This window comes from Pelophylax lessonae, assembly GCF_965119305.1.
Source record: "Pelophylax lessonae genome assembly, chromosome: 2".
NCBI lineage: Eukaryota > Metazoa > Chordata > Amphibia > Anura > Ranidae > Pelophylax > Pelophylax lessonae.
Genome location: NC_138769.1, coordinates 287,358,445 through 287,384,356, shown reverse-complemented (window position 1 = coordinate 287,384,356; position 25,912 = coordinate 287,358,445). Strand labels below are relative to the sequence as shown.

General features: G+C 46.2%; 1 protein-coding gene across 4 annotated transcripts in view; it reads left to right on the top strand.

Moving 5' to 3' along the window:
- Positions 1 to 11,721: 11,721 nt before the first annotated feature.
- Positions 11,722 to 25,912, top strand: part of AHCYL1 (adenosylhomocysteinase like 1) — a 494,269-nt gene continuing 480,078 nt past the window's right edge. For all 4 annotated transcript variants that reach the window (XM_082247288.1, XM_082247287.1, XM_082247286.1 and 1 more), the window contains exon 1: positions 11,722 to 11,865. In XM_082247288.1, coding sequence (XP_082103414.1) covers positions 11,776 to 11,865 — 90 coding nt within the window. In that variant the 5' untranslated portion in view covers positions 11,722 to 11,775. The remainder of the gene's footprint in view (positions 11,866 to 25,912) is intronic.

Below are 25,912 nucleotides of genomic sequence, written 5' to 3'. Positions count from 1 at the left end.
ATCAGCCACAAAATACGCCCAAGCACCACTGTCGAGACGGATAGCTTAGACACTCACAAGAACCAGATCCAATCCATCGCAGGCAAACTGCAGACCCTGGACTAACCGGTTTGCCAGTTAGCCATAGGCGGGGGGAAACCGGTGGCCCTCCCCGTTCGTGTCTGAGACACCGGAATGGAGGCCAAAACATGCCCCAATAAGGCACCAGCCATTGTAAACATGTAACGGGACTTAGAGATTCTGCCCGTCTGTCAGGCGAAGTCCTAATAGCCGGGGATTCTACCACCGGAAACATGGTTGCCTTAGTCAACCTGGAAAATAGGGGCACCCAGCGCCGATGGGAGCATCCACTGCTTCAGAATCGACTCCTCAAGGGAAACTGGACAACAAAGTGTCTTGGAACCATCAAGGGTTGTATTAGACACACCTAGCACTTATAAAAGGGGGGCCAACGAAAGAACCCAGCAAGGGGGTCCCCCCCAAGGAGGCCCGCATAGGAGGCTGCAAACGGACCCCCCTAAGAGGGGATGCCCACTGCTAATGCAGGAAAACCCATAGACAAACTATCCCCACAGAGCCACTGGGGAAGGCAAATGCCCCACAGCACCCTGGCAGCTAAACCTGCCTGTGACCCGGTTCTCCCCCCATAAGCCACCCTACCAGAAGGGGGGTGCCTAGTAGGTCGCAAAGCTGTGGCCAAATTTTTCAGCCTCCCTGGCTGCGTGACCCGCCACCAGCCAGGGAGCGGAGGGGAGACGAATATCCCAGGGTACAATGGCGGCATTAGCTTTGATAACTGGGACTGTCCCAGAGAAGGCCCAGCTGGTAGGCCACAAAGCCATGGCCTAAATTTTTGGCCTGCCCAACCGCGTAGTACTCGGACCTGTGGATACTGAGCCACCTGCCCCCTAGGCCGACCAGCTGCCCAAGGGGACCCAAAAAGGCCACCCACCTCATAGAAGGCCCACTGAGGGCGACAGTGCGCCCACAGGCACCAAGGCCAGGGGCACCCACAGCCTGTGCACCAACCATGCCCCCCTCACCATGAGGACGGGCAGACAAGCCAGCTTAATGCCACCTGGAGGGGGATAAGAACCCTGGAGGGACCAACCATCCTACGCAGTACCTGCGCCCCACTCTGATACCAGGAAAGGAGAGGCGGGGACCCTTACTTACTGATCCAGAGAAGCGTGCGGATAACACTCCCAAGACAGAAACCTCCTCCACACCATAGTGGGAGAGCAGTTGGCCAGAAGGAACGCTGCCACTCAGACCGAGACCTGGTCGTATGCGACCATGCAGGACGTTTAACTTGTGGGCCAGTCCCCATCCAGTGGGGCTATGTTGTGGCCCACCGGGCGAGGAGCTACAGTCTGCACATGTTCACTGGCTGGGCTGAGGGGACCACTGGACCTGAAATAGTCCAGCCCGTCGCTCAGCCCAGCAGTTGCTAGAAAATCTCCACAGGAAAAAAAACGGGATCCAAAAACAAACATAAAAAAATAGACAAAAAAGAAAAACAGGACCTAGGGCCCAGCAGGGAGACTAGGTCCTACTCCTGAACTAAGCAAACAAAAACTGAGTATCTCTAAGATGAGAGGGGAGTTGTGCAAGCTGAGGACTGCCCACAGGGTGTAGCCAAGCTTTTGTGCTATCTGCCTAGTCCTACTCCTGTAGAGGCAGCATAACCCTATGGTGAAGAACAGGGCCGATACTAGACTATTCTGCACCCTAGGCAAGACCAGCTACTTGCAGCCCCCCCCCCCCCCCTGAAAAAAAATGTAAACTTTTAAAAACAGCTGAAAATGATCTAATATAAGCACTCTCCATGCATTCCTCATACACCCCCTGACAGAGAGAGAGCAGGGGTGTGACAGAGAGAGAGAACAGGGGTGTGTCAGAGAGAGAGAGCATGGGTGTGAAAGAGAGAGAGCAGGGGTGTGACAGAGAGAGAGAGAGGGGTGTGACAGAGAGAGAGCAGGGGTGTGACAGAGAGAGAGAGAGAGAGAGGGGTGTGACAGAGAGAGAGCAGGGGTGTGACAGAGAGAGAGAGAGAGAGGGGGGGGGTGACAGAGAGAGAGAGAGGTGACGGAGAGAGAGAGAGAGGGGGTGACAGAGAGAGAGAGGGTGACAGAAAGAGAGAGAGGGGGTGACAGAAAGAGAAGGGGGGGTGACAGAAAGAGAGAGAGAGGGACACAGAGAGAGGGGGTGACAGAAAGAGAGAGAGGGTGACAGAAAGAGGGGGGTGACAGAAAGAGAGAGAGGGTGACAGAAAGAGAGAGAGGGGGTGACAGAAAGAGAAGGGGGGGGGTGACAGAAAGAGAGAGAGAGGGACACAGAGAGAGGGGGTGACAGAAAGAGAGAGAGGGTGACAGAAAGAGGGGGGTGACAGAAAGAGAGAGAGGGTGACAGAAAGAGGGGGGTGACAGAAAGAGAGAGGGGGTTGACAGAAAGAGAGAGAGGTCGACAGAAAGAAAGAGGGGGTGACAGAAAGAGAGAGAAGGAGATGACAGAGAGAGGGGGGTAACAGAGAGAGAGGGGGATAACAGAAAGAGAGGGGGGGTGACAGAAAGAGTGAAGAGGTGACAGAGGAGGGTAACAGAGAGAGAGAGGGGGTGACTGAGAGAGAGAGCGGGGGTGACAGAAAGAGAGGGGGTGCCAGAAAGAGGGGGGGTGACAGAAAGAGAGGATGTGACAGAAAGAGAGGGAGGGTGACTGAAAGAAAGTGGGGGATGACAAAGAGAGAGGAGGGGGTAACAGAAACAGAAAGCGAGGGGGGGGACTGAAAGAAAGCGGGGGGGGGGGTGATAGAAAGGGAGAGAGGTCACAGAGAGAGATAGGAGGGGGCGATATAGAGAGAGAGGGTATGGGAGAGAGAGGGTGACAGAGAGAGGGGGGGACAGAGGGGGGGATTAACAAAGAGACAACCCTAGCCCTGTCTGCAATACCTCTTGTCCCCCCCATGTATCAGTCCCTGTCTGGAAGGTGTGTGTGATGGTCAGTACAGTACCTTTCAGCAGGATGACTAGCAGCAGGCAGGACCTGTTTTCTTGGTAATGGAGGTGCTCTGTGAGGTGGAGCACTCCCTGGCTGTCTGCACCTCCCGCCCACCCTTAATCTCTGCTCCCCCTGTCAGCCTGTCCTTCAGGCCTGGGAGCGGAGAGGAGGTTGAACGAGTCCAGGGGCGCATCTTCAGAGGTATTCTCTCTCTCGGCCTATCGGTGCTTGCCCCGTCCAGCCTCACTGCTCTCCTGTGGCCTCTATCTTCTGGGTTGGCTGCCCGCTCTCACAGTCGAGATGGTAGCTCAGTGAGTAGCTGAAGCCGGCGTGTCATCTAGGATCCTGCCTGTACATTGTCACCTTCGCTGTCCCACTTCTTGCACCTGCTGTCCCTGGACAGGGCCCTCGTGCGGTCTCCTGCAGCTCCATGGACCTGTGGCTGGGCCCCCTAGGTGGCAGCACGCCCTAGGCAGCTGCCTAGTTTGCCTAGTGGTGGCGCCAGCCCTGATGAAGAATATGGAGCTGTCTGTCAATGAATGGAAGAGAAAAAAAAAATGTCTTTAGAATTTCTAGATTTTTGCTACGTGTAACAAGCATTTAACCTTTCCAATGTGGGAGAGGGAGCCATTGTTAGGACAGTGCGCCCGACGGAGTCCGTTCTGCTTAGCGGGGGATCCATCTGCCCATCCCCGCTGAGCAGGCGGATTACAGCTCTGTCTGAGACGGATCTGTTAGATTCCCTGCTCTCCTCTATGGGGAGATCGTATGAGAACAGACCGCTTGTCCGTTCTCATCCGATCCACCAGATGGAAATAAGGTTTCCATCCATCCGGATTTCATGGACAGGATCAGATGGCAGTGGGTGTCAGCGGAGATGTCTCCGCTGACATCCGCTGCTCCATAGGGTGGCGTGTGCACCCCAAATCTCAAACACATGCGTGTGTGTGTATATATATATATATATATATATATATATATATATATATATATATTTATTTATATACAATATAAATATATATATAAATATATGTATATTTTTTATATTTAGCAGTAGTGCAATGTTTGTCCATAGGGAAGAGGTTGGTGTCAGTAGGGCAGCGATTGGTGTCAGTGGCGTAGCGTGGGTTGTCAGCACCCGGGGCAAGGCAAGTAATTTGCGCCCCCTTACCCGTGGATTTTAGCACTCGAGTCTCTTCCACTAGATTCGTTAAAGAAACCCTTACCCCCTAAGCACATGTATTGTTTGTTATGAAAATACTGATGTAATTAAAGTAAAATGCATCTAAATACAAGTTTATTTTCAAACACTTTATTGAGTGCGAACATGCATTACACATTCTCCACATTTTCAGCAGGTCTATGAATACAAATCTACAAAAGTAGTAACCCAGCATGGGCCATGCTATAATATGTCGTCTCACAACCATCGTAAACAACAAAAAATATCAAGAACAAAAACGAAACATCAAAATGGAACCATACCCTGGAGATGATCCAAGACTGGGCTAGATGGAGCCAACTTCCTCAATCCTGTACCTCTAATTGTAATTCTTTAATAGAAGTGCAAGATATCAATCTGTATATACAGATTAATTTAAATTCGCCTGCTTTTAATAAGCGCAAATTTTTCAATAACGGAATTGAAATCTACATTAAAGTCTCTCTCAATGGACAGTATTGCTAGATTACTCAGTCTTTCTTGGCTCATTGTAGATCTCTGATATGTTTTAATTAGTTTAAGTTTTGAGAAACTTCTTTCACAACTCGCTGTAGAAACAGTGATAGTAAGAAAGATTCTTAATGTGACAACAAAGTTAGTTAAACTTTCTTGCAGCTTCCACTTATACACCCAGCGAAGCAAATCTAAAGCTGACAAGTTTGCAACCTGCTCATCAGGATTGACCTCCTTATACAAGATAATGTGGTGCCGAAGTCGAGTTATTTCGGTGAGCATAGATGCAGCATTCAATTCTGTGTATTGAGCACACGTGTGCTGAATTTGTTTCTTAATAAAATCATCTTTTCCAGTATCCAACAATGTTTGGATTTGCAAAAAAGCAAATCGCTGGTGAAGCGTATTCATCTGCGTAGTACGTTTTTTAATTTCTGCCTGAAGCTGATCAATTGCTTCCAGTTGTTCTCTGCTTGTTTCCTGTATTAAGGTCAAGCCAGCATCGCAACTGTTCTCACCATCCATCTTCTTGCGTCTTCCAACTCTTTTCTCTGTAGGTATGCAATAGGTTTTGCATACCTGCAGAGATTTCTCAGTTGCATTTGACACTAGACTATCACGTTTTTCATGACAAAATAAAGCCAATGCTTTTAACTTTTGCACGCATTGATCAAGCGCAAGTCCTTCTTGCTGCAGGTAGATCTGAGCATCATTTACTTCGGTTAGTACTGGGTTCCAAAAATGCAAGAAAGAGAAAAAAACATATGTCATTATGCAAACTAAAAGACTTCCTGCATCACCCCTGGTTTCAGAGGTTTCTTCCGGCCCATCTCTCAACGCTTCCAAAGCGTCTATTATTTTCTCAGTGTGTTCAGCAAGTACGCGTACAGCTTCATGCTTTGAACTCCATCTTGTGTTACACGATCGCTTTACACGAATTGGTACATGTTTCTTAAGGATATCCCACCTGTGGGTGGAGCTTGAGAAAAATGCATAAACCTTTTCCACAGTGCCAAAGAAAGTAACAGACTTTGTCCCAACACCAACTGCATGCATCCAAGCAAGATTGAGCGAGTGATTGTTACATGGCACAAACATTGCTTTGGGATTCATATCCAAAATACGTTTTTGTACACCACTAATGTGTCCAGCCATAGTCGCAGCATTGTCGTATCCCTGGCCGTAGCAATGCTCTAGTTTAAGGCCATCAGCTTGCAACTTGTCACAAATTTGTTTTGTGATGACATCAGCTGATTTCCCATATAACTGAATAAAGTCTATGAAAGATTCTGTCACATGGACTCCTGAATCTTCGATATGTACATATCGAATCACTTGGGACATTTGGTCAGTGTGTGAAATATCAGGAGTGCTATCAAACATTATAGCAAAATACTTGGCCTTTATGATATTTTGAAAGATGACTGTTCGAATGTGATCGCCGAGCAGGCTAATAAACTCATTCTGGCTCTGTGGAGAGAGATAGGACACAATGTAACCATCTGTGCGTTGTACTCTGTGAAGATGTTGTTTGGCAACTGGGTCATATTTGGCGAGTAACTTAAAAGTTTCTAAGAAATTTCCACAGTTACCATCTGTATTTAAATCTTCAGAGTGACCACGTAAGGGTAAGGTTTGCCTGGCTAGATACAGAGCACAATCAAGTATTCTGACTAAGATCGCCTTCCACTTTTCAAATGACCTTTGTTGTGCAAGCTGGGCAGCAGCATCAATAGTCTCCTGTTTATGCAGCCGCATTTCTAATTCTTTCCACATTGTAAATGCACTCAAGTGATATGAACTGCGCTCATGCTCTTGTAATCTAGGGCTTAACTTTCTCCATGCATTAAATCCACTTGACTTTCCAAATGAACTTTTCCCTTTAGCCTTCTGAAAAAGCATGCAAGGAACGCAATATGCAGCATTGTTTACAGGAGAAAACACCAACCATGTCCTTAACATAGTCTCCCCATTCTCCAAATGTATGTAGAACCAATCCTTGGAAAATGACCTGCCATTACTATCTCTTGGAAACCATGCATCTTTATTCTGCAGTTCCTCTGTCCCTCGCCTGACAAGTTCAGTTTTCAAGGTTTCATCCATGGTTTCAGGCCAATAGCCAATATCAGTATAAACTTTTTGGTCAATATTTTCTAGCACATTTGACTGAGTATAAACATCCTTAGATGAAACTGTCTCTGCTTCTAATGCAGGAACAGGAATGTCCACCGACACAGGATCAGGATTATGAGTCTCCTGTGGTGCTGCTGATGGTCCTGCTGTAATTTCAGCAGTACTCACCAAAAACCGGTGAAGGCTTCCAGCTAACTTAGCTTGCTGCTCTGTCTCTATCTTTCTCCTTTTCCTGCCTTGTGCACCAGATTCTTTTCTGTATGGCATGATATAGGTGTAGTATTCTGCTAAAATTCGAAAAAAAGAGAAAAAAGAAAATCACTTTCTTGCCTTGCTGCCCTTTTAGCACCCCATCATTGTATAACCATTTCTATACTCTTAACATAATGTTTATTCACCTTCATGCCTATTGCCTTACTCTTTCAGCAAAAAAAATAAATAACTTAAAGGTTGCTAGACCCACTGGCTTACATCAACTTATGTTGAGCTGGAGCAGCTACATATGGTCTCGTCACTGTTGAACCAACCAAACTTCAATCCATCTGGTCAGCTCAACATGCCAGTCTTGACCTGCAGACCGGGAACATCCCAAAGGAACTGCAGTTTTGGAGATGCTCTGACCCAATCACCTAGCCATTACATAATGTGTCCCTGTCCCTTGTCAAACTCACTTAGATCTTTTTGCTTCTTCATTTTTCTGCTCCCTATGTCAGGTCAGGTACATGTACAAAGAATACCTACGTCAGGTACATGTACAAAGAATACCTACGTCAGGTACATGTACAAAGAATACTTACGTCAGGTACATGTACAAAGAATACTTACGTCAGGTACATGTACAAAGAATACTTACGTCAGGTACATGTACAAAGAATACTTACGTCAGGTACATGTACAAAGAATACTTACGTCAGGTACATGTACAAAGAATACCTACGTCAGGTACATGTACAAAGAATACTTACGTCAGGTACATGTACAAAGAATACCTACGTCAGGTACATGTACAAAGAATACTTATGTCAGGTACATGTACAAAAAATACCTACGTCAGGTACATGTACAAAGAATACTTACGTCAGGTACATGTACAAAGAATACCTACGTCAGGTACATGTACAAAGAATACCTACGTCAGGTACATGTACAAAGAATACTTACGTCAGGTACATGTACAAAGAATACCTACGTCAGCCCTGAGGGTCAGGATAGTGTGTCTTACAGGAAGTGCAGGAAGATAGTGGAAGGAGAAGAGACTCACCGCGTGGAAGCTCCACTTGAACTTGAAGGCCTTGGCTCTTTTCTTCAAGGTGCACACACTGCAATCCGAGTAGTCTTTGTCTGAGGAGGGTTTTGGCCCTACATGTCGAATGCATGTGATGAGTTTAGTGATCCTGCCTATGCCCTGCTAAGTGTCCAGTGTGCCCCCTTTCAATGCAGAGAGACCAGCGTGCCCCCTTCAATGCAGAGAGACCAGTGTGCCCCCTTTCATTGCAGAATGACCAGCGTGCCCACTTTCAATGCAGAGAGACCAGTGTGCCCCGTTTCATTGCAGAATGACCAGCGTGCCCCCTTTCAATGCAGAGAGACCAACGTGCCCCCTTTCAATGCAGAATGACCAGCGTGCCCCCTTTCAATGCAGAATGACCAGCGTGCCTCCTTTCAATGCAGAATGACCAGCGTGCCCCCTTCAATGCAGAGAGACCAGTGTGCCCCCTTTCATTGCATAATTACCAGCATGCCCCCTTTCAATGCAGAGAGACCAACGTGCCCCCTTTCAATGCAGAATGACCAGCGTGCCCCCTTTCAATGCAGAGAGACCAACGTGCCCCCTTTCAATGCAGAGAGACTTACCTGCAGCGGCGGCTTCTATTCAGTTCCCCGCGTCTCCTCGAGTCCTCCCGCCTCCTGCTCGGCAGCTTAACCAATTGCATGCATTCGCCTTTCGGCCAATGAGGAAGCGGATCCCACTTCCTGATTGGCTAGGAGGAGGATCCGTGTGACAATAGCAAAATTTTTGCGAAATCTGTGACAGCACCAGACTGCTGACTCTGCTCACTCGCTGTTAAACTGACTGAGCGAACTGTTAGGTCAGAGTCAGACAGAGTGCATAGGCGTGCGCAGCCTATGGCATTAGGGTGTGCACCTCAAACACATGTGCGTGTGTATATATATATATATATATATATATATATGAATATATACACACACACTTTTTAAAAATAAATGTATACAAACATTTAAGCAGTATTAAAAACATTTTTAATTAAATAAACAATTATCAATGTATACCATAGATCCCATTTAGAGCAGGGTCCCCATAGATCCCCCTTTAGAGCAGGGTCCCCATAGATCCCCCTTTAGAGCAGGGTCCCCATAGATCCCCTTTAGAGCAGGGTCCTCCATAGATCCCCCTATAGAGCAGGCCAGGGTCCCCATAGATCCCCCTTTAGAGCAGGGTCCCACATAGAACCTCCTTTAGAGAAGGGTCCGCATAGGTCACCTTTTAGAGCAGGGTCCCCATAGATCCCCCTCTAGAGAATGGTCCCCATATAATCTATGGGGACATTTCTCTAAAGTGGGGAATCTATGGGGACCCTGCTCTAAAGGGGGATCTATGGGGACCCTGGCCGGCTCTAAAGGGGATCTATGGGGACCCTGGTCTCCTCTAAAGGGGATCTATGGGGATCCTGCTCTAAAGGGGGGATCTATGGCATAGATCCCCTTTAGAGCAGGGTCCCTATAGATCCCCCTTTAGAGCAGGCCAGGGCAGGTCCCCCATATAGATCCCCCCTTACAGCAGGCCAGGGTGAGGTAAGGTCCGGACCCTGGCCTGCTGTAGGGGGGGGTCTATATGGGGGACCCCAGAGTGACCTCACCTCACCCTTGCCTGCTGTAAGGGGGGATCTATATGGGGGACCTCACCTCACCCTGGCCTACTGTAAGGGGGATCCATATGGGGGGGATCATGTCCCCCATATAGATCCCCCCTTACAGCAGGCGAGGGTGAGGTGAGGTCAGGTCCCATCCCCCATTTAGATCTCCCCCCTTACAGCAGGCCAGGTTCCCCATAAAATAGATCCCCCCTCTCTGAGGATCCTCTATGAGTAGCGCTGCCGCTACATAATCATATGGCTCCATAAATACATTCTTCAGTGCCTACAGTCCAGTGTCCACATATAGTTGCATTATGCATACAGTTATAGTGTTCTTCTTCAGGTCCGGTTCACACTTATGCGATGCGGGAAGGCTGCGAATCTGCAGCCTGTTCCCGCATCGCACACGCACCCCCGGCAGTTCACACTGCCATATGCGATGGGGGTGTCAATGTAATCTTAACGACACCCCCAGTTTGATCGCATATCGCAGTGCGATCATGCAGTTCGCACAGGATCAGATCGCACAAGTGTGAACCGCTGTGCGATCCGATCCTGATGCGGCTTCCAAAAAGGGTCCTGTGCGTGTTTGCTGCGGCGCGAATTTAGCCATACAAAGTGTATGGCTAAACTCGCACCGCACAGCCGATCGCATGTAATGTCGGAGCAGTGCGCTCCGACATTACATGCGAACCCCGCACTCGCACAAGTGTGAACCGGGGCTCAGTTCTCACAGACACACTCAGTCAGTCAGACTCAGTCTAGTCGCACTGTACACAGCCAGCCCACTGAGCCCAGTACAACTCCAGTCCAGTCACAGTCCAGTCAGTCCTGAGTGACTCCTGTCCTGTGTCACTCGTGACTCCTACCTTTTTTTTTGCAGGTCGGTGCACCCGATCACAGCAGGCTATGTCTTCTCCTCCAGGTCCTCTGGCTGTGTCACGTCACCACTGGCTCTCTCCTCTGAGTCCTCTCTGGCCTGTCACCTGCCGCCGCTGTCAGCTTCTTCTTGGCTCTTGCTGCTGCCTGGGCTGGGCTGGTGTGGCTCCCGCGCTCAACGCTGCGCTGGGCGGCCGCTGCAGTGGATTGTCCCTCCCCCAGATGGTCCCTCGCTCTCCGCACGCCTGGCACCACCCCCCCCCCCCTCCACAGTGGGCGGCGACCCGGCGGCTCGGATCGCCGCCACAGCCAGCACTGCAGTGAGAGAGAATGAGTGACTGTGAGCCAGGCAGGCAGGGCAGAGCTGTGAGTGCGAGCGCGCCCCCCCCAGATGTTGCGCCCGGTGCGGCCGGCCCCCCCTGCACCCCCCACGCTACGCCACTGATTGGTGTCAGTAGTTTGTTTATTTGTATTATTTATTTATTTTTACTTTTTTTACAATTTAAATGTTTTTTTATTTTTCACAATATTTTTTTTTTACAATCATTTTTTAATATTTTTTTCAATTTTTTTTAGGAGCCACATTTGGGGGCTTTGGTAAATATCAGGGGTCTAAACCGACCCCCAATTTCTCAGTTTTGAGACAGAGAAAGGGACTGAGGACAGAGATTCCCCAGTCCCTTTCTCTGCAGCCAGGCAGCAAGGGGAATCTGTGCAGCACAGGGTGATTAGAGTGTGCCCAGGCACCCCTGGCACACCCTGTGCGCACACCTATGTGTAGCATCCGATCCAGTCCGCCATAAAAACTGACAGGCGGATCGGATCAGAAACACCTTGCGAAAGAGACCTAAGGTTACGTTTTTTATTTTTTATGCCTGGAGTTGGCCTTTTACTAGTTAAAAAAAACATTGCTTCTCGACAGATTGTATTAGGAAGTTGGCATGAGTACAGCTGAAACCAGCCACCCTACAAAATGATTTTTCAGCTTCAATCAAGGCCGCTGTCATAGCACTTGCTGCCAAAGATCGGGAACCACCAAACGAAGGAGAGCTGCGCGTGCGCCATCTACGGCAGGTGCCTGAGACACGCACGCGGGAGCGAGCACGTAACTGCATGTCGTCTTCCTTGTCACACTGGTATCTCGTCTGCAGTTATCAGTTCAGTTTAACGCTTCATTGTCACTAGCTGCCAAGCGGGCTCTAACCAGTTAGTAATATGTCCTTGCCAGATGCGGCTGTCTCTGATGATTCAGAGGTGTCAGATAGATTCTCCTTTATGGCTGCTGTCAGCAAGACCCCGAAGAAGGTAATGACGTCATTTATACTCACATTCCTTAGCTTGACACTTCCTACGTCACTTTATTTTTATGCTTATTAGCTAGTAACTGTGTGCGAGGTGGTAGACTGATTTAGTCATAATTCTATGTACTAGGTCATCATCTGATGGGAGTGTGCGGCTGCAGAACACAGAACAGCTACAGAAGGACTTCCATTTCTTCCTGTAATTGCTGGACTTACTGCTGAGATTTGTAGTTCCTCACCAGCTTGCCTCCGACTCTACATTCTTTACAGTAGTAAACTGCGCTTTGTCATTTTTACTTACAAGTAAGCTTCTAATTAAGCTTACCTATAGGTAAATGAAATATCTCTTAACCACTTAAGACCAGGCCATTTTTTGCGATTCGGCACTGTGTTAACCACTTTACCACCGGAGGATTTTGCTGTCTTACGTCTGGGCCACTTTTTGCGATTCGGCGCTGTGCGACTTTAACTGACAATTGCGTGGTCATGCAATGCTGTACCCAAATGAAATTGACCTCCTCTTTTTCCCACAAACAGAGCTTTTTTTGGTGGTATTTGATCCCCTGTGCGATTTTTACTTTTTGCGCTATAAACAAAAAAAAGCGAAATTTTTGAAAAAACTAACAATATTTTTCACATTCTTTTATATGAAATTCCCCAAAAAAAATGTAAAAATCAACATTTTTTAACATTTTAGGCCAATTTTGTTTTCTACTACATATTGTTGGTAAAAAAAATCGCAATAAGCGTATTTTGAATGGTTTAAGCAAAAATTATTGCGTTTACTATTTTTTATTGTTTTTTTTTTTTTTAACGAGTAATGGCGGCGATCTGCGATTTTTTTTTTTTTTTGCGGGACTGCGACATTGTGGTGGACAGATCGGACCCTTGACTGACATTTTTTACACTTTTGGGGGTACCAGTGACATTACTACAGTAATCAGTGCTATACATATGCACTGTTACTGTAAAAATCACACTGGCAGGGAAGGGGTTAACTTTATTAGAGATGCAGGGGTTAAATGTGTCCCTAGGGGCGTGCTTCTAACTGTAAAGGGGTGTGGCTTTTCATGTAACCACAGAGACATACGATCCTACATAGCAGGATCGTATAGTCTCTGCTGTTACACCAGGGAGAATGACAGGCGGCTTTGTTTATATTAGCCGCCTGCCTTTCTCCCTCTCCCCCGGGAGATCGCGAGTGACTGACGGACATCGGAGCCGCCGGTCACACGCACGGGGATGCAGGGGAACGAGCGGGGGCCGGAGCTCCTGGGCTAGCGAGGTAGTACTACGTCACTTTGCCCAGGAATGGCTGACCGCCGCAGTAAATGTACTTGCGGCGGTCGGTAGGTGGTTAAAATGTGTACTTAGGGGCTAGAAATGTAAATGCAAACTACTCACTAAGGATGGAACCCCTGGGGGAATCAAGAATGGAGAAAGATCTTGGGGTCCTAGTAGAAGACAGACTGAGCAATAGCATGCAATGTCAAGCTGCAGTTACTAAAGCCAGCAGAATATTAGCATGCATAAAAAAGGGGATGTACACCAGAGATAAAACGATAATCCTGCCACTGTATAAAACTCTGGTCCGGACACATCTGGAGTATTCTGTCCAGTTCTGGTCACCAATCCTCAGAAAGGATGAGCTGGAGGGAGTCAAAATAAGGGCAACTAAAGTATCTAGGGCAGTGATGGCGAACCTTGGCACCAAAGATGTTTTGGAACTACATTTCCCATGATGCACAACTACACTACAGAGTGCATGAGCATCATGGGAAATGTAGTTCCAAAACATCTGGGGTGCCAAGGTTCCCATTACTGAACTAGGTGATTGGAGGACCTCAATTATGAGGAGAAACTACAAGCACTAAATTTATTTTCGCTTGAGAGGGAACATGATAGCGCTTTACAAATAACTAAATGGTGATTCCAGCGTAGGAAAAAAGCTATTCAGTCTCAGAGAGTGTAAGAGGACACGTGGCCACACAATGAGATTAGAAGAGACGCGGTTTAACCTTAAAGCGGAGTTACATAGTTACATAGTAGGTGAGGTTGAATAAAGACAATAGTCCATCCAGTTCAACCTGTGTAGGTGTGTGTGGCTGTAATCATCTCACATAGTCCTGAATGGTCTGATCCTTGAGATGTACGTCTAAGAGTCTTTTGAAAGCCAACATACTACCCGCAGAAACCACCTCTTGTGGTAGAGAATTCCACAATCTTGTAGCCCTAACAGTACATGTTGCCTGAGGTTAAATGTTCTCCTCTAATCGCATTGTATGCCCTCGAGTCCTCATGCAATCCCTTCGACTGAACAGCTTTTTTTCTAAGCTGAGATCCCCATTGAGATATTTAAAAATTGCTATCATGTCCCCCCTCAGGCGTCTCTTCTCCAGGGAGAATAAATCAAGCGATTAAAGCCGCTCTTCATAATTAAGGTCCTCCAATCCCCTAATTAGTTTAGTTGCCCTTCTTTGGACTCTCTCCAGCTCCAACACATCCCTCCTGAGGACTGGCGACCAGAACTGGACTGAATACTCCAGATGTGGTCGGACCAGAGTTTTATAAAGTGGAAGGATTATAGTCTTATCTCTGGAATACATCCCTTTCTTTATGCATGCTAATATTCTGCTGGCTTTGGCAGCCGCCGCTTGACATTGCATGCTATTGCCTAGTCTATCATCCACCAAGACTCCCAGATCTTTCTCCATTTTTGATTCCCCCAAGGGTTCCCCTCCTAACGTGTATTGTGCTTTTATGTTTCTAGTCCCCAAGTGCAAAACCTTAAACTTCTCCACATTAAACCTCATTTGCCAAGTCGTTGCCCACTCCGTTATTTTGTCCAGGTCATTCTGTAGGATATCTGCTTCATGCTGTGCAGTTATTGCCCTGCCCAATTTTGGGTCATCTGCAAAAACTGATATCGAACTACTGATCCCGACCTCAATGCTGTTTATGAATAAGTTGAACAAGGTTGGTCCCAGGACTGAGCCTTGGGGGACCCCGCTTACCACCTCAGACCAGTCTGAGTATGCGCTGTTTATTACCACCCTTTGGACATGCCCTTCTAGCCAGTTCCGTATCCAAGAGCAAACCCTGCTGTCGATACCTGCAGCCCTTATTTTATAAATTAAGCGCTTATGGGGAACTGTATCAAACGCCTTAGCGAAATCCAAGTACACCACATCCACTGGTCTGCCCCTATCTAGCTCACAGCTCACCTCCTCGTAGAATGTTAAGAGATTGGTTTGACAAGAATGCCCATTTGTAAACCCGTGCTGGTTACTGCTGATGATGTTGTTGTCTTTAGCATACTCTACGATATAGTCCCTTATCATCCCCTCCAGAAGTTTACATACTACTGATGTCAGACTGATAGGCCTATAATTTCCCAGTATATGCCTCTGCCCCTTTTTGAATATCGGAATCACGTTAGCTTTCTTCCAATCCCCTGGTACATCTCCTGTCCTAATACTGTCAGCAAAGATCAGGAACAGCGGTCTAGATATAACCTTACTGAGTTCCTTGAGTACTCTCGGATGTACGCCATCCGGGCCTGGTGATTTGTTTGTGTTAAGTTTATCCAGCCTTTCCCTGATTTCACCCTCTGTTAGCCATAGTGGCAAGTCCTGTGTATTACTACTAACCATACAGTCATGGTCAGTGTACCCCTCCTTTTCCTGTGTAAAGACTGAGGAGAAAAAAGCATTCAGCACGGTTGCTTTTTCAGTGTCCTCTGTAACCATCCTCCCATCATCGTTAATTATGTGTGCAATATGCTCTGGCCTAGTTTTTTTACTGTTGATATATTTAAAGAAGTTCTTTGGTTTTTTTTTTTACTATCCTCCGCTATTTGTCTCTCAAAGTTTATTTTAGCCATCTTGATTTCGTGTTTACTTTTCTTATTTGCCTCCTTGTATTGGTCGAAAGCCAATACTGTGCCCTCTGATTTATATTTCTTGAAGGCCAATTTTTTTCCCTTAATACGTTTTTTAACGCTACGGTTTAGCCAGCCAGGTTTGGCTTTGTCTCTTCTAAATTTATTTCCCATAGGAATGCACTGCATTTTCCTCTGTGGTCAGTGTTCCCAGGGTTTGGTCCCAGTTTACCCTTTCCATCAATGAGTACAATTTTGGAAAGTTTGCCCTTCTGAAGTTTAGGGTTCTTATGTTCCCCACTTGCCTTGTTATATTATTATTTACTCTAAATGTGGTCATCCTGTGATCGCTAGAGCCCAGGTAGTCCTGGACTCCTACCTCCGAGATTAGGTCTGGGTCATTAGCCACTTTACCACCGGAGGATTTTGCTGTCTTACGTCCAGGCCACTTTTTGCGATTCGGCGCTGTGCGAATTTAACTGACAATTGCGCGGTCGTGCGACGCCATACCCAAACGAAATTTATGTCCTTTTTTTTCATACAAACAGAGCTTTCTTTTGGTGGTATTTGATCACCTGTGCACTTTTTGCGCTATAAACAAAAAAAAAGAGCGTTTATTTTGAAAAAATAACAATATTTTTAACATTTTTTTATATGAAATTCCCCCCCAAAAAAATGTAAAAATCAAATTTTTAAAAATTTTTTGGCCAATTTGTTTTCTGCTACCTATGTTTGGTAAAAAAAATCACGATAAGCGTATTTTGATTGGTTTGCGCAAAAGTTATTCACTTTTACTAACTACGGGAAAGATTTCTGTCATTTTTGGTGTTTTTTTTTTTTTAAGGCGTAATGGCGGCGATCTGCGATTTTTTTTTTTTTTTTTTGCGGGACTGCGACATTGCGGCGGACAGATCGGACCCTTGACTGACATTTTTGACACTTTTGGGGGTACCAGTGACATTACTGCAGTAATCAGTGACACTGGCAGGGAAGGGGTTAATTTTATTGGAGAGGGAGAGGTTAATGTATGCCTGGTGCTTACTGACGTGTGGGGGGGGGAGGTGACTATGTGACAGAAGGACAGATCGGATGTTCAGCTATGCTGAACACTCCGATCTGTCAGTCCCTGTCACTTAGGAGATCCGCCCGCTCTGTTTACACAGGCGGGCGGATCTCCTCACTCGATTCCTCGACGATCGGGGAAGAGCGGCGGCGATCGCCGCTGCTCCTCCCCTGGCCCGACTCCCGCTGTGACTGAAAACAGCGGGAGCGCGCCTCCGGCGGCGCACGAGCGCCGCCTACAGGGGGAGGAGTCCAGCGACGTAGGTCGCTGGACGGGAACGAGCCACTGTGCCGCAGTAGCAGCACAGTGGCTGGAGTTAAAGTGGTTAATAATCAATAGATCCAGGACTGCGTTTTCCCTAGTCGGAGAGTCCACCAACTGTGACATGTAATTATCCTGTAAGGTTTCCGTGAATAGACGGGCCTTCTGTGAGTGTGCAGTCCCCTCTTCCCAGTCAATGTCGGGATAGTTGAAGTCCCCCAATATGATGACTGATCCCAGTTTTGCCACTTTACCCAATAGTGCTAAAAATTCCAGCTCTACCTCCTCCCCTTGTTTAGGTGGCCTATAGCAAACCCCCACAATTACTTTTCCCTTTTCCCCTTCCCTATGGAGTTCTATCCACACGGATTCTAACTCCATACTCATCCCTTCCGTAATGTCACTCCTCTCTATCACCCTTACATTGTTCTTGACGTAGAGACATACCCCTCCCCCTCTTTTTTCCTACCCTGTCCTTCCGGTACACCGAATACCCTTGGATATTGGCCAGCCAGTCATGAGAGGGGTCAAACCAAGTCTCCGTTATTCCCACAAGGTCTATGTCCTCCTCATGTACTAACATTTCCAACTCATCCATTTTATTAGCTAGGCTCCTGGCATTAGCATATACCCCTCTTAGTTTTACGGAAGTTAAACGTAATTGGTGGTTATGTTTATTCCTGTTTGGTCTGAGGTTTTCCCGCACAGACCTACCAATCGACGTTATGTGCCTACTGTCGTTGCTGTTCTAATACTGCCTTGTGTCATTTGCTCCCTCCTGACTGACTCTACTTCTGAGCCCTCCCCCCGTCTCCTAGTTTAAAAGCCCCTCCAACTTGGTGGCCATCTTTCTCCCCAAAAGAGCTATACCGTCCCCATTAAGGTGCAGCCCATCCTTGCTAAAGAGCCAGTAGCCGACTGAGAAGTCAGCCCAGTTCTCCAGGAACCCAAACCCCTCCTTCCTACACCAATTCCTCAGCCACTTGTTAAGTTCCCTAATCTCCTTCTGCCTCTCTTGTGTGGCTCGAGGTACAGGCAGTATTTCAGAGAAAACCACCTTGGAGGTCCTATTCCTCAATCTATTACCTAAGTCCCTGAAATCGTTTTTTAGGATCCTCCACCTTCCTTTTACTTTGTCATTAGTGCCCACATGCACCATGACCGCTGGGTCATCCCCAGCCCCGCACAATAATCTGTCTGCCAGATCTGCGATGTGCCGAACTCGGGCGCCCGGTAAACAACATACTGTTCGGCTACCGAGATCTTTATGACAGATTGCCCTCTCTGTACTCTTAATAATTGAGTCCCCAACTACCACAACCTGTCTAACCTTTCCTAAGTCACGGCCCCCCTTCTTCCTGGAGCCGCCCCTCCTCTGGCAGCTGGGGGAGGGCGCCTGCTTCAGCTCTGCCACCCCTGAGTTGATATCCCCCTCAACCTGCAACTCGGCATATTTGTTAGGGTGTACCAACTCAGGACTGGCCTCCCTGACGCTCTTCCCACTGACCTTCCTAATGGTCACCCAGCTGCGTACCACTGATGCCTGCATCACCTCTTCTCCTCCCTCCTCTATGCTGGCCCCTGCCAGCGCCTGATCGGTCATGTCCAAGCTCCTTTCCTGGTTGTTGATGCAACGCAGTCTTGCCACTGTGTTCTCTAGATCCAGGATCTGGTCTTCCAGAGCAACAAGTCGCTCACATCTTGCACAGCAGTATTCGCCCTCGATTGGTTCATTAAGGAACTCATACATGGCGCAATAAGTGCACTGAGTGGCATCCGCAATCACTACTCTATGGGGATAATGTTAATGACCTGCTATTCCTTACCTACACTACCTCTATCTCCCCTGGTACTAAACCTGGGGTACTCACCAGTCGCTAATATAGTAACCAGTCACTAAGATTCTCACCAGTCGCAAAGATACTCGCCAGTCGCAAGGATACTCACCAGTCGCAAGGATTCTCACCAGTCGCAAAGATACTCACTGGTCGGTCAGTCACAGAGCACCGTCGGTCAGTCGCAGAGCACCGTCCACGTTCCGGCCACGAAAAAGTTTTTTCAATAAAAATACCCCCAGGACAGTCAGGGCTAGTACATTCCACAGTGGATAGTCTCTGTACTGTCCCGGGTCGCACTTACCTTTTAGAAGAAATACTTACCTTGAAAATTTCTTCTCCAGCGCTGCCATCTCGGATGTGGGCAGCTGAAGCCAGCGCGTCCTCTTCCGTGTCCTCTTCTGCCAGAATGCGCCTGCACCGGCCCCGCTTGTCACTTCCGGTGCGGGCGCGTCATCCCTCCACAGCTTCTGGGCATTCCCAGAAGCTGTTTAGAAGGGAATGACGCACCCGCACCGGAACTGACGAGTGGGGTCGTGCAGGGGCATTGATTCCTGGGAGCGATGATGTTCAGCTCCCAGGAATCAGTGCAAAGAGGAAGTGACAGCGCGGGCCGCGGCCGCAGAGGGAGGAAGTGGAAGGAAGGTGAGTATATTTTCTTCAATAACAAGGTAAGTAAACGAAAAAAAAAAATCGTAACTATCCATTTATTTTTCAGGTGACGAAAAGCAAGCGGATGGCCCAAAATCGACTATGTCGATTTTGTGGCCGGAACTCTGCTTAAAGCTGCATAGGGGGTTTTTCACTGTCAGGGCAGTAAGAATGTGGAACTCTCTTCCACAATTGGTGGTGTCAGCGGGGAGTTTTGATACTTTTAACCACTTCTGGACTGGAAGGATTTGCCCCCTTAATGACCAGGCCATTTTTTGCGATTCGGCACTGCGTTTAATGGACAATTGCGCGATCGTGTGATGCTGTACCCAAATAAAATTGATGTCATTTTTTCTCTACAAATAGAGCTTTCTTTTGGTAGTATTTGATCACCTGTGCGATTTTTATTTTTTGTGCTATACAGGGACAATTATGAAAAATAAAAACCAATATTTTTCACTTTCTGCTGTATAACATTCCCAAAAAAAAAAAAAATGTAAAAATCAAAATGTTTTAACATTTTAGGCCAATTTGTTTTCTGCTACATATTTTTGGTAAAAAAAAATCGCAATAAGCGTATTTTGATTGATTGGTTTGCACAAAAGTTATCGTGTCTACAAACTACGAGAAAGATTTATGTAATTTTTATAGTTTTTTTTTTTATTACTAGTAATGGCTGCGATCTGCGATTTTTAGCGGTACTGCGATATTGCGGCAGACAGATCGGACCCCTAACTGACATTTTTGACACTTTTGGGGTGACCAGTGACATTACTACAGTAATAAGTGCTAAAAATATGCACGGTTACTGTAATAATGACACTGGCAGGGAAGGGGTTAACACTGTGGGTGATCAAGTGGTTAAATGTGAGCCTAGGGGAGTGATTCTAACTGTATGGAGGCGGGGCTTATGTAACGACCCTAGAGACCTGCGTTCCTATATAGAATGATCACAGGCACTCTGATCATTCCAGAGAGAAGAACGGTCAGTTGTACAGCTGACCGTTCTCTCTCAGCGGGGAGCGATCGTGGTTGCCAGGCGGCAATCAGAGCCGCTTGCCCCGTGTATCGGAGTCCCCGCTGCCGAGTGGGGGCAGGAGCGCCCTGCCGGCAGCGCGTTCTTGCCCCCTAGCTGCTGGCGTGCGACCAACGAACCCCTCTGTCATTTCGTGCAGGAGGAGCTGCCTGCCGCAGTATATCTGTGGCGGGGGCGGTCCAGAAGCAGTTAAAAGACTCTTGGACGTGCATCTTAGAGAGGAGTTCTAAAACTAAAAAACAGCCACCCACCTGTCCCACAGCCCAGCGGTGCAATCAGCCCAGCCGTCTTCATCCTCTGTCCTCCCGCGGTGGCGCCGGGATCTTCACTATGGGCACCCGGCTGTGTCAACTTGCCGCTTCACTGCCGGGTGCCCATTGCGCATGTGCAAGTCGTACTGCGCATTGTGAATGGTGGATGCAGTCTTCTAGGACCTGTCAGTGTCCCAGAAGACTACAGGGGGAGGGAGGAAGGAAGGAAGGAAGGAGAACTTTCATTGCCGAGCTTCATGGTGCTGGGAACGGAAGTGGGAAGCAGGTACCTGTCAAAATGGGGTGGCTCCTAAAAAAGTGGCAATTGTGCAAGAGGAGTGGGGGACGAGTCCTTCCCCTTTTGGGTGGAGTTCCACTTTAAAGAGCACAATATACAGGGATATGGGCCAAGTTCAGCCCCTGAAAAACAACCCCACACCATAATCCCACCTTCACCAAATGATTTGGACCAGTGCACAAAGCAAGGCCCATAAAGACATGGATGAGCGAGTTTGGGGTAGAGGAACTTGACTGGCCTGCACAGAAGAGTCCTGACCTCAACCGGATAGAACACCTTTGGGATGAATTTAAGCAGAGACTCTGAGCCAGGCCTTTTTGTCCAACATCTGTACCTGACCTCACAAATGCACTTCTGGAAGAATGGTCAAACATTCCCATAGACACACTCCTAACCTTGTGGACAGCCTTCCCAGAAGAGTTGTAGCTGCAAAGGGTGAGCCAACTCAATATTGAACTCTACAGATAAAGACTGGGATGCCAATAAAGTTAATGTGTATGTAAATGCAGGTGTCTCAATACTTTTGGTAATATTGTTTAATCTACACAGCTTCTCTAAGCTCCTGAAATTGAGGGGCGGGAATCTGATGTCACACACTGCACAGCTTGGGGAGGAGAGCGGAGTGTGATCTGAGACCTGATTGGAGGGAAGGAACACCCTCCCCCCTCCCCCCTTACACAGTATGGTAAGGAAACATGCACACATGAGGCTGTCAATCACAGGCTGTGAGCAACCCACATCCCCTTTGATACCTTGAAGTTAGCACAGACTGTCAGAAATGACTTATGCAGTTAGCAGAGGAACCAGACTGCAAGCTGAAATCACACCCAGTGCTTTGGATTGAGGCAACTTGGTAAGGCTGAATAAAGACCTTGGTCCATATGTGTATATCACTACCATTTTCCATATCCCTGTACATTGCATACCCTTAGAAACACATCTAAAAGTTTTTTTTTTTTTTTTAAATTTCAGCTACACCCTCCACTGACACCAGCAACTGTGGAAGGGAATTCCACATATTTACCATTTTAACAGTAAAGAACCTCTCAGTTTGAGATTTAACATCTTTTCATTCAACTTCCTTATGTGGAGCTAAAATGAAATAGTTTTCTCCCAAGTCCCAACGACACCATCACCATTTAAAGATTTGTATATTGCGATTATATTCCATCTTAAAGCTCCTCTTCTCTAGGGAGAATAATTAAAATTCTTCACCTTTACTGGAAAACTGTAGAGGTAACCTACAATCAGACCCCTTTGTGGACAGCGCTGACTAATTAGATGCCATCTGGCCCTTTCTGACAGTGCAGGATAGAGAAGAGGGAGAGCAGTGGGTAATTCAAATTCTCGGACTGGTGGAGCGGCTGTGGGAGCCCTGACAGCTGAGTATGGCCGACTGTAAGTACAGCAGGAACCAGGGGGGTGGGGAGGAGGTCTGGTGTTGGGTCACCTTTTTATAGTTTTTCTGTATTCAAAGAAGCTGTAGTATACATTCCGTGAATGAAAAGTGCTTTATGAATGGAGGTGGAGGACCTTTCTTTCATCTGCTCTTCTTCTATTCAAAGATTGCATTTCAGCTTCTATTAACCACTTTACCACCGGAGGATTTTGCTGTCTTCCGTCCAGACCACTTTTTGTGCTTCGGCACTGTGCGACTTTAACTGACAATTGTGCGGTCATGCAATGTGGTACCCAAACGAAATTTACGTCCTTTTTTTCCCACAAACAGAGCTTTCTTTTGGTGGTATTTGATCACCTCTGCGCTTTTTATTTTTTGCGATATTAATAAAAAAACAGCGAAAATTTTGCAAAAAAATGACATTTTCAACTTTGTCTTTTAAAAAATATCCAATATACTCAATTTATGTCATTTTTTTTGGCCAAAATATATTTAGCTACATGTCTTTGACAAAAAAAAATTCAATGAGCGTATTTTTATTGGTTTGCGCAAAAGTTATGGCGTCTACAAACTATGGTGTAAATACTGAAATTTTACGCAGCTTTAATTTCTGACTGCCTATCTCAATTCATGAAGTGCTAAAATGGCGGGGCAGTACAAGACCCCCCCAAATGACCACTTTTTGGAAAGTAGACATCCTAAGGAATGTTCTGAGAGGCATGTTGAGCTCATTGAATATTTCATTTTTTTGTCACAGGTGTTTGAAAAATGACTAAAAAAAAAAAATTTTTTTTTTTTAACACAAAGTTGTCACTAAAAGATAAATTTCTCACACATGCCATAGGTATATGTGTAATTACACTTCAAAATATATTCTGCTGCTTCTCCTGAGTACAGGGATACCACATATGTGAGACTTTTTGGGAGCCTAGCTGTGTACGGGACCCCGAAAATCAATCTCCATCTTTAGGTTTTCTAATGGCGTAAATTTTTGATTTTACTCCTCACTACCCATCACAGTTTCGGAGGCCCTGAAATTTCAAGATAGCACAAAACCCCCCAAATGACCCCATTTTGCAAAGTAGACACCCCAAGCTATTTGCTGAGAGGCATGGTGAGTCCATGGAATATTTTATATTTTGCCACAAGTTTTGGGAAAATTACAATTTATTTATTTTTTTTTTTTTAACACAAAGTTGTCACTAAAAGATAAATTTCTCACACATGACATGGGTATATGTGGAATTACACCCCAAAATACATTCTGCCGCTTCTCCTGAGTATGGGGATACCCCATGTGTGAGACTTTTTGGGAGCCTAGCTGTGTACGGGACCCCGAAAATGAATCTCCATCTTTAGGTTTTCTAATGGCGTAAATTGTTGATTTCACTCCTGACTACCCATCACAGTTTCGGAGGCCCTGAAATTTCAAGATAGCACAAAACCCCCCCAAATGACCCCATTTTGCAAAGTAGACACCCCAAGCTATTTGCTGAGAGGCATGGTGAGTCCATGGAATATTTTATATTTTGCCACAAGTTCTGGGAAATATATTATTATTATTTTTTTTTTTGTTTTTTTACACAAAGTTGTCACTAAATGATATATTGCTCACACATGCCATGGGTATATGTGAAATGACACCCCAAAATACATTCTGCTGCTTCTCCTGAGTACAGGGATACCACATGTGTGAGACTTTTTTGCAGTCTAGCCGAGTACAGGTCCTCGAAAGCCAACCCCCACTTTCAGGCTTTCCAAGGGCGTAAATTGTTGATTTCACTCCTGACTACCTATCACAGTTTCGGAGGCCATGAAATGCCAAGACAGCACAACCCCCCCCAAATGACCCCTTTTCGGAAAGTAGACACCCTAAGCTATTTGCAGAGAGGCATGTTGAGTTTTTTGCAGATCTCACTTTTTGTCAAAAAGTTTTGGAAATTGAAAAAAGAGGAAAAAAATGCATTTTCCTGTTTTTTCTTCATTTTCCAAAAAAAAATGAGAGATGCAAAATACTCACCATGCCTCTCAGCAAATAGATTGGAGTGTCTACTTTGCAAAATGGGGTCATTTGGGGGGGTTTTATACCATCTTGGCATTTCATGGCCTTCAAAAGTGTGATAGGTAGTAAGGAGTGAGATCAACAATTTACGCCCTTAGAAAGCCTGAAGGTAGGGAGTGGTTTTCCGGGTCCTGTACGCGGCTAGACTGCAAAAAAGTCTCACACATGGGGTATCCTTGTACTCAGGAGAAGCAGCAGAATGTATTTTGGGGTGTCATTTCACATATACCCATGGCATGTGTGAGCATTATATCATTTACTGACAACTTTATGTAAAAAAAAAATAAAAAAAAAAATAATAATAATTTTCCTGAAACTTGTGGCAAAATATAAAATATTCCATGGACTCATCATGCCTCTCATCTAATAGCTTGGAGTGTCTACTTTGCAAAATGGGGTCATTTGGGGGGGTTTTGTGCCATTTTGGCATTTCATGGCCTTCAAAAGTGTGATAGGTAGTAAGGAGTGAGATCAACAATTTACGCCCTTAGAAAGCCTGAAGGTGCGGATTGGTTTTCCGGGTCCTGTACGCGGCTAGACTGCAAAAAGTCTCACACATGGGGTATCCTTGTACTCAGGAGAAGCAGCAGAATGTATTTTGGGGTGTCATTTCACATATACCCATGGCATGTGTGAGCATTATATCATTTACTGACAACTTTGTGTAAAAAAAAAAAAAAAAAAAAAAAATAATAATTTTCCTGAAACTTGTGGCAAAATATAAAATATTCCATGGACTCATCATGCCTCTCATCTAATAGCTTGGAGTGTCTACTTTGCAAAATGGGGTCATTTGGGGGGGTTTTGTGCCATTTTGGCATTTCATGGCCTTCAAAAGTGTGATAGGTAGTAAGGAGTGAGATCAACAATTTACGCCCTTAGAAAGCCAGAAGGTGCGGATTGGTTTTCCGGGTCCTGTATGCGGCTAGACTGACAAAAAGTCTCACACATGGGGTATCCCTGTACTCAGGAGAAGCAGCAGAATGTATTTTGGGGTGTCATTTCACATATACCCATGGCATGCGTGAGCAATATATTATTTAGTGACAACTTTGTGTAAAAAAAAAAAAAAAAAAAAAACAAATTGTCATATTCCTGAAACTTAGGGCAAAATATAAAATACTCCATGGACTCAATATGCCTCTCAGCAAATAGCTTTGGGTGTCTACTTTCCAAAAAGGGGTCATTTGGGGGGTGTTTGAACAGTCCTGGCATTTTATGCTGAATTTTAGCAACACATCACCCACTCTTCTAACCACTTGAAAACCAAGCCTTTTCTGTGAGTTTTTGTTTACATGAAAAAATATTTTTTTTT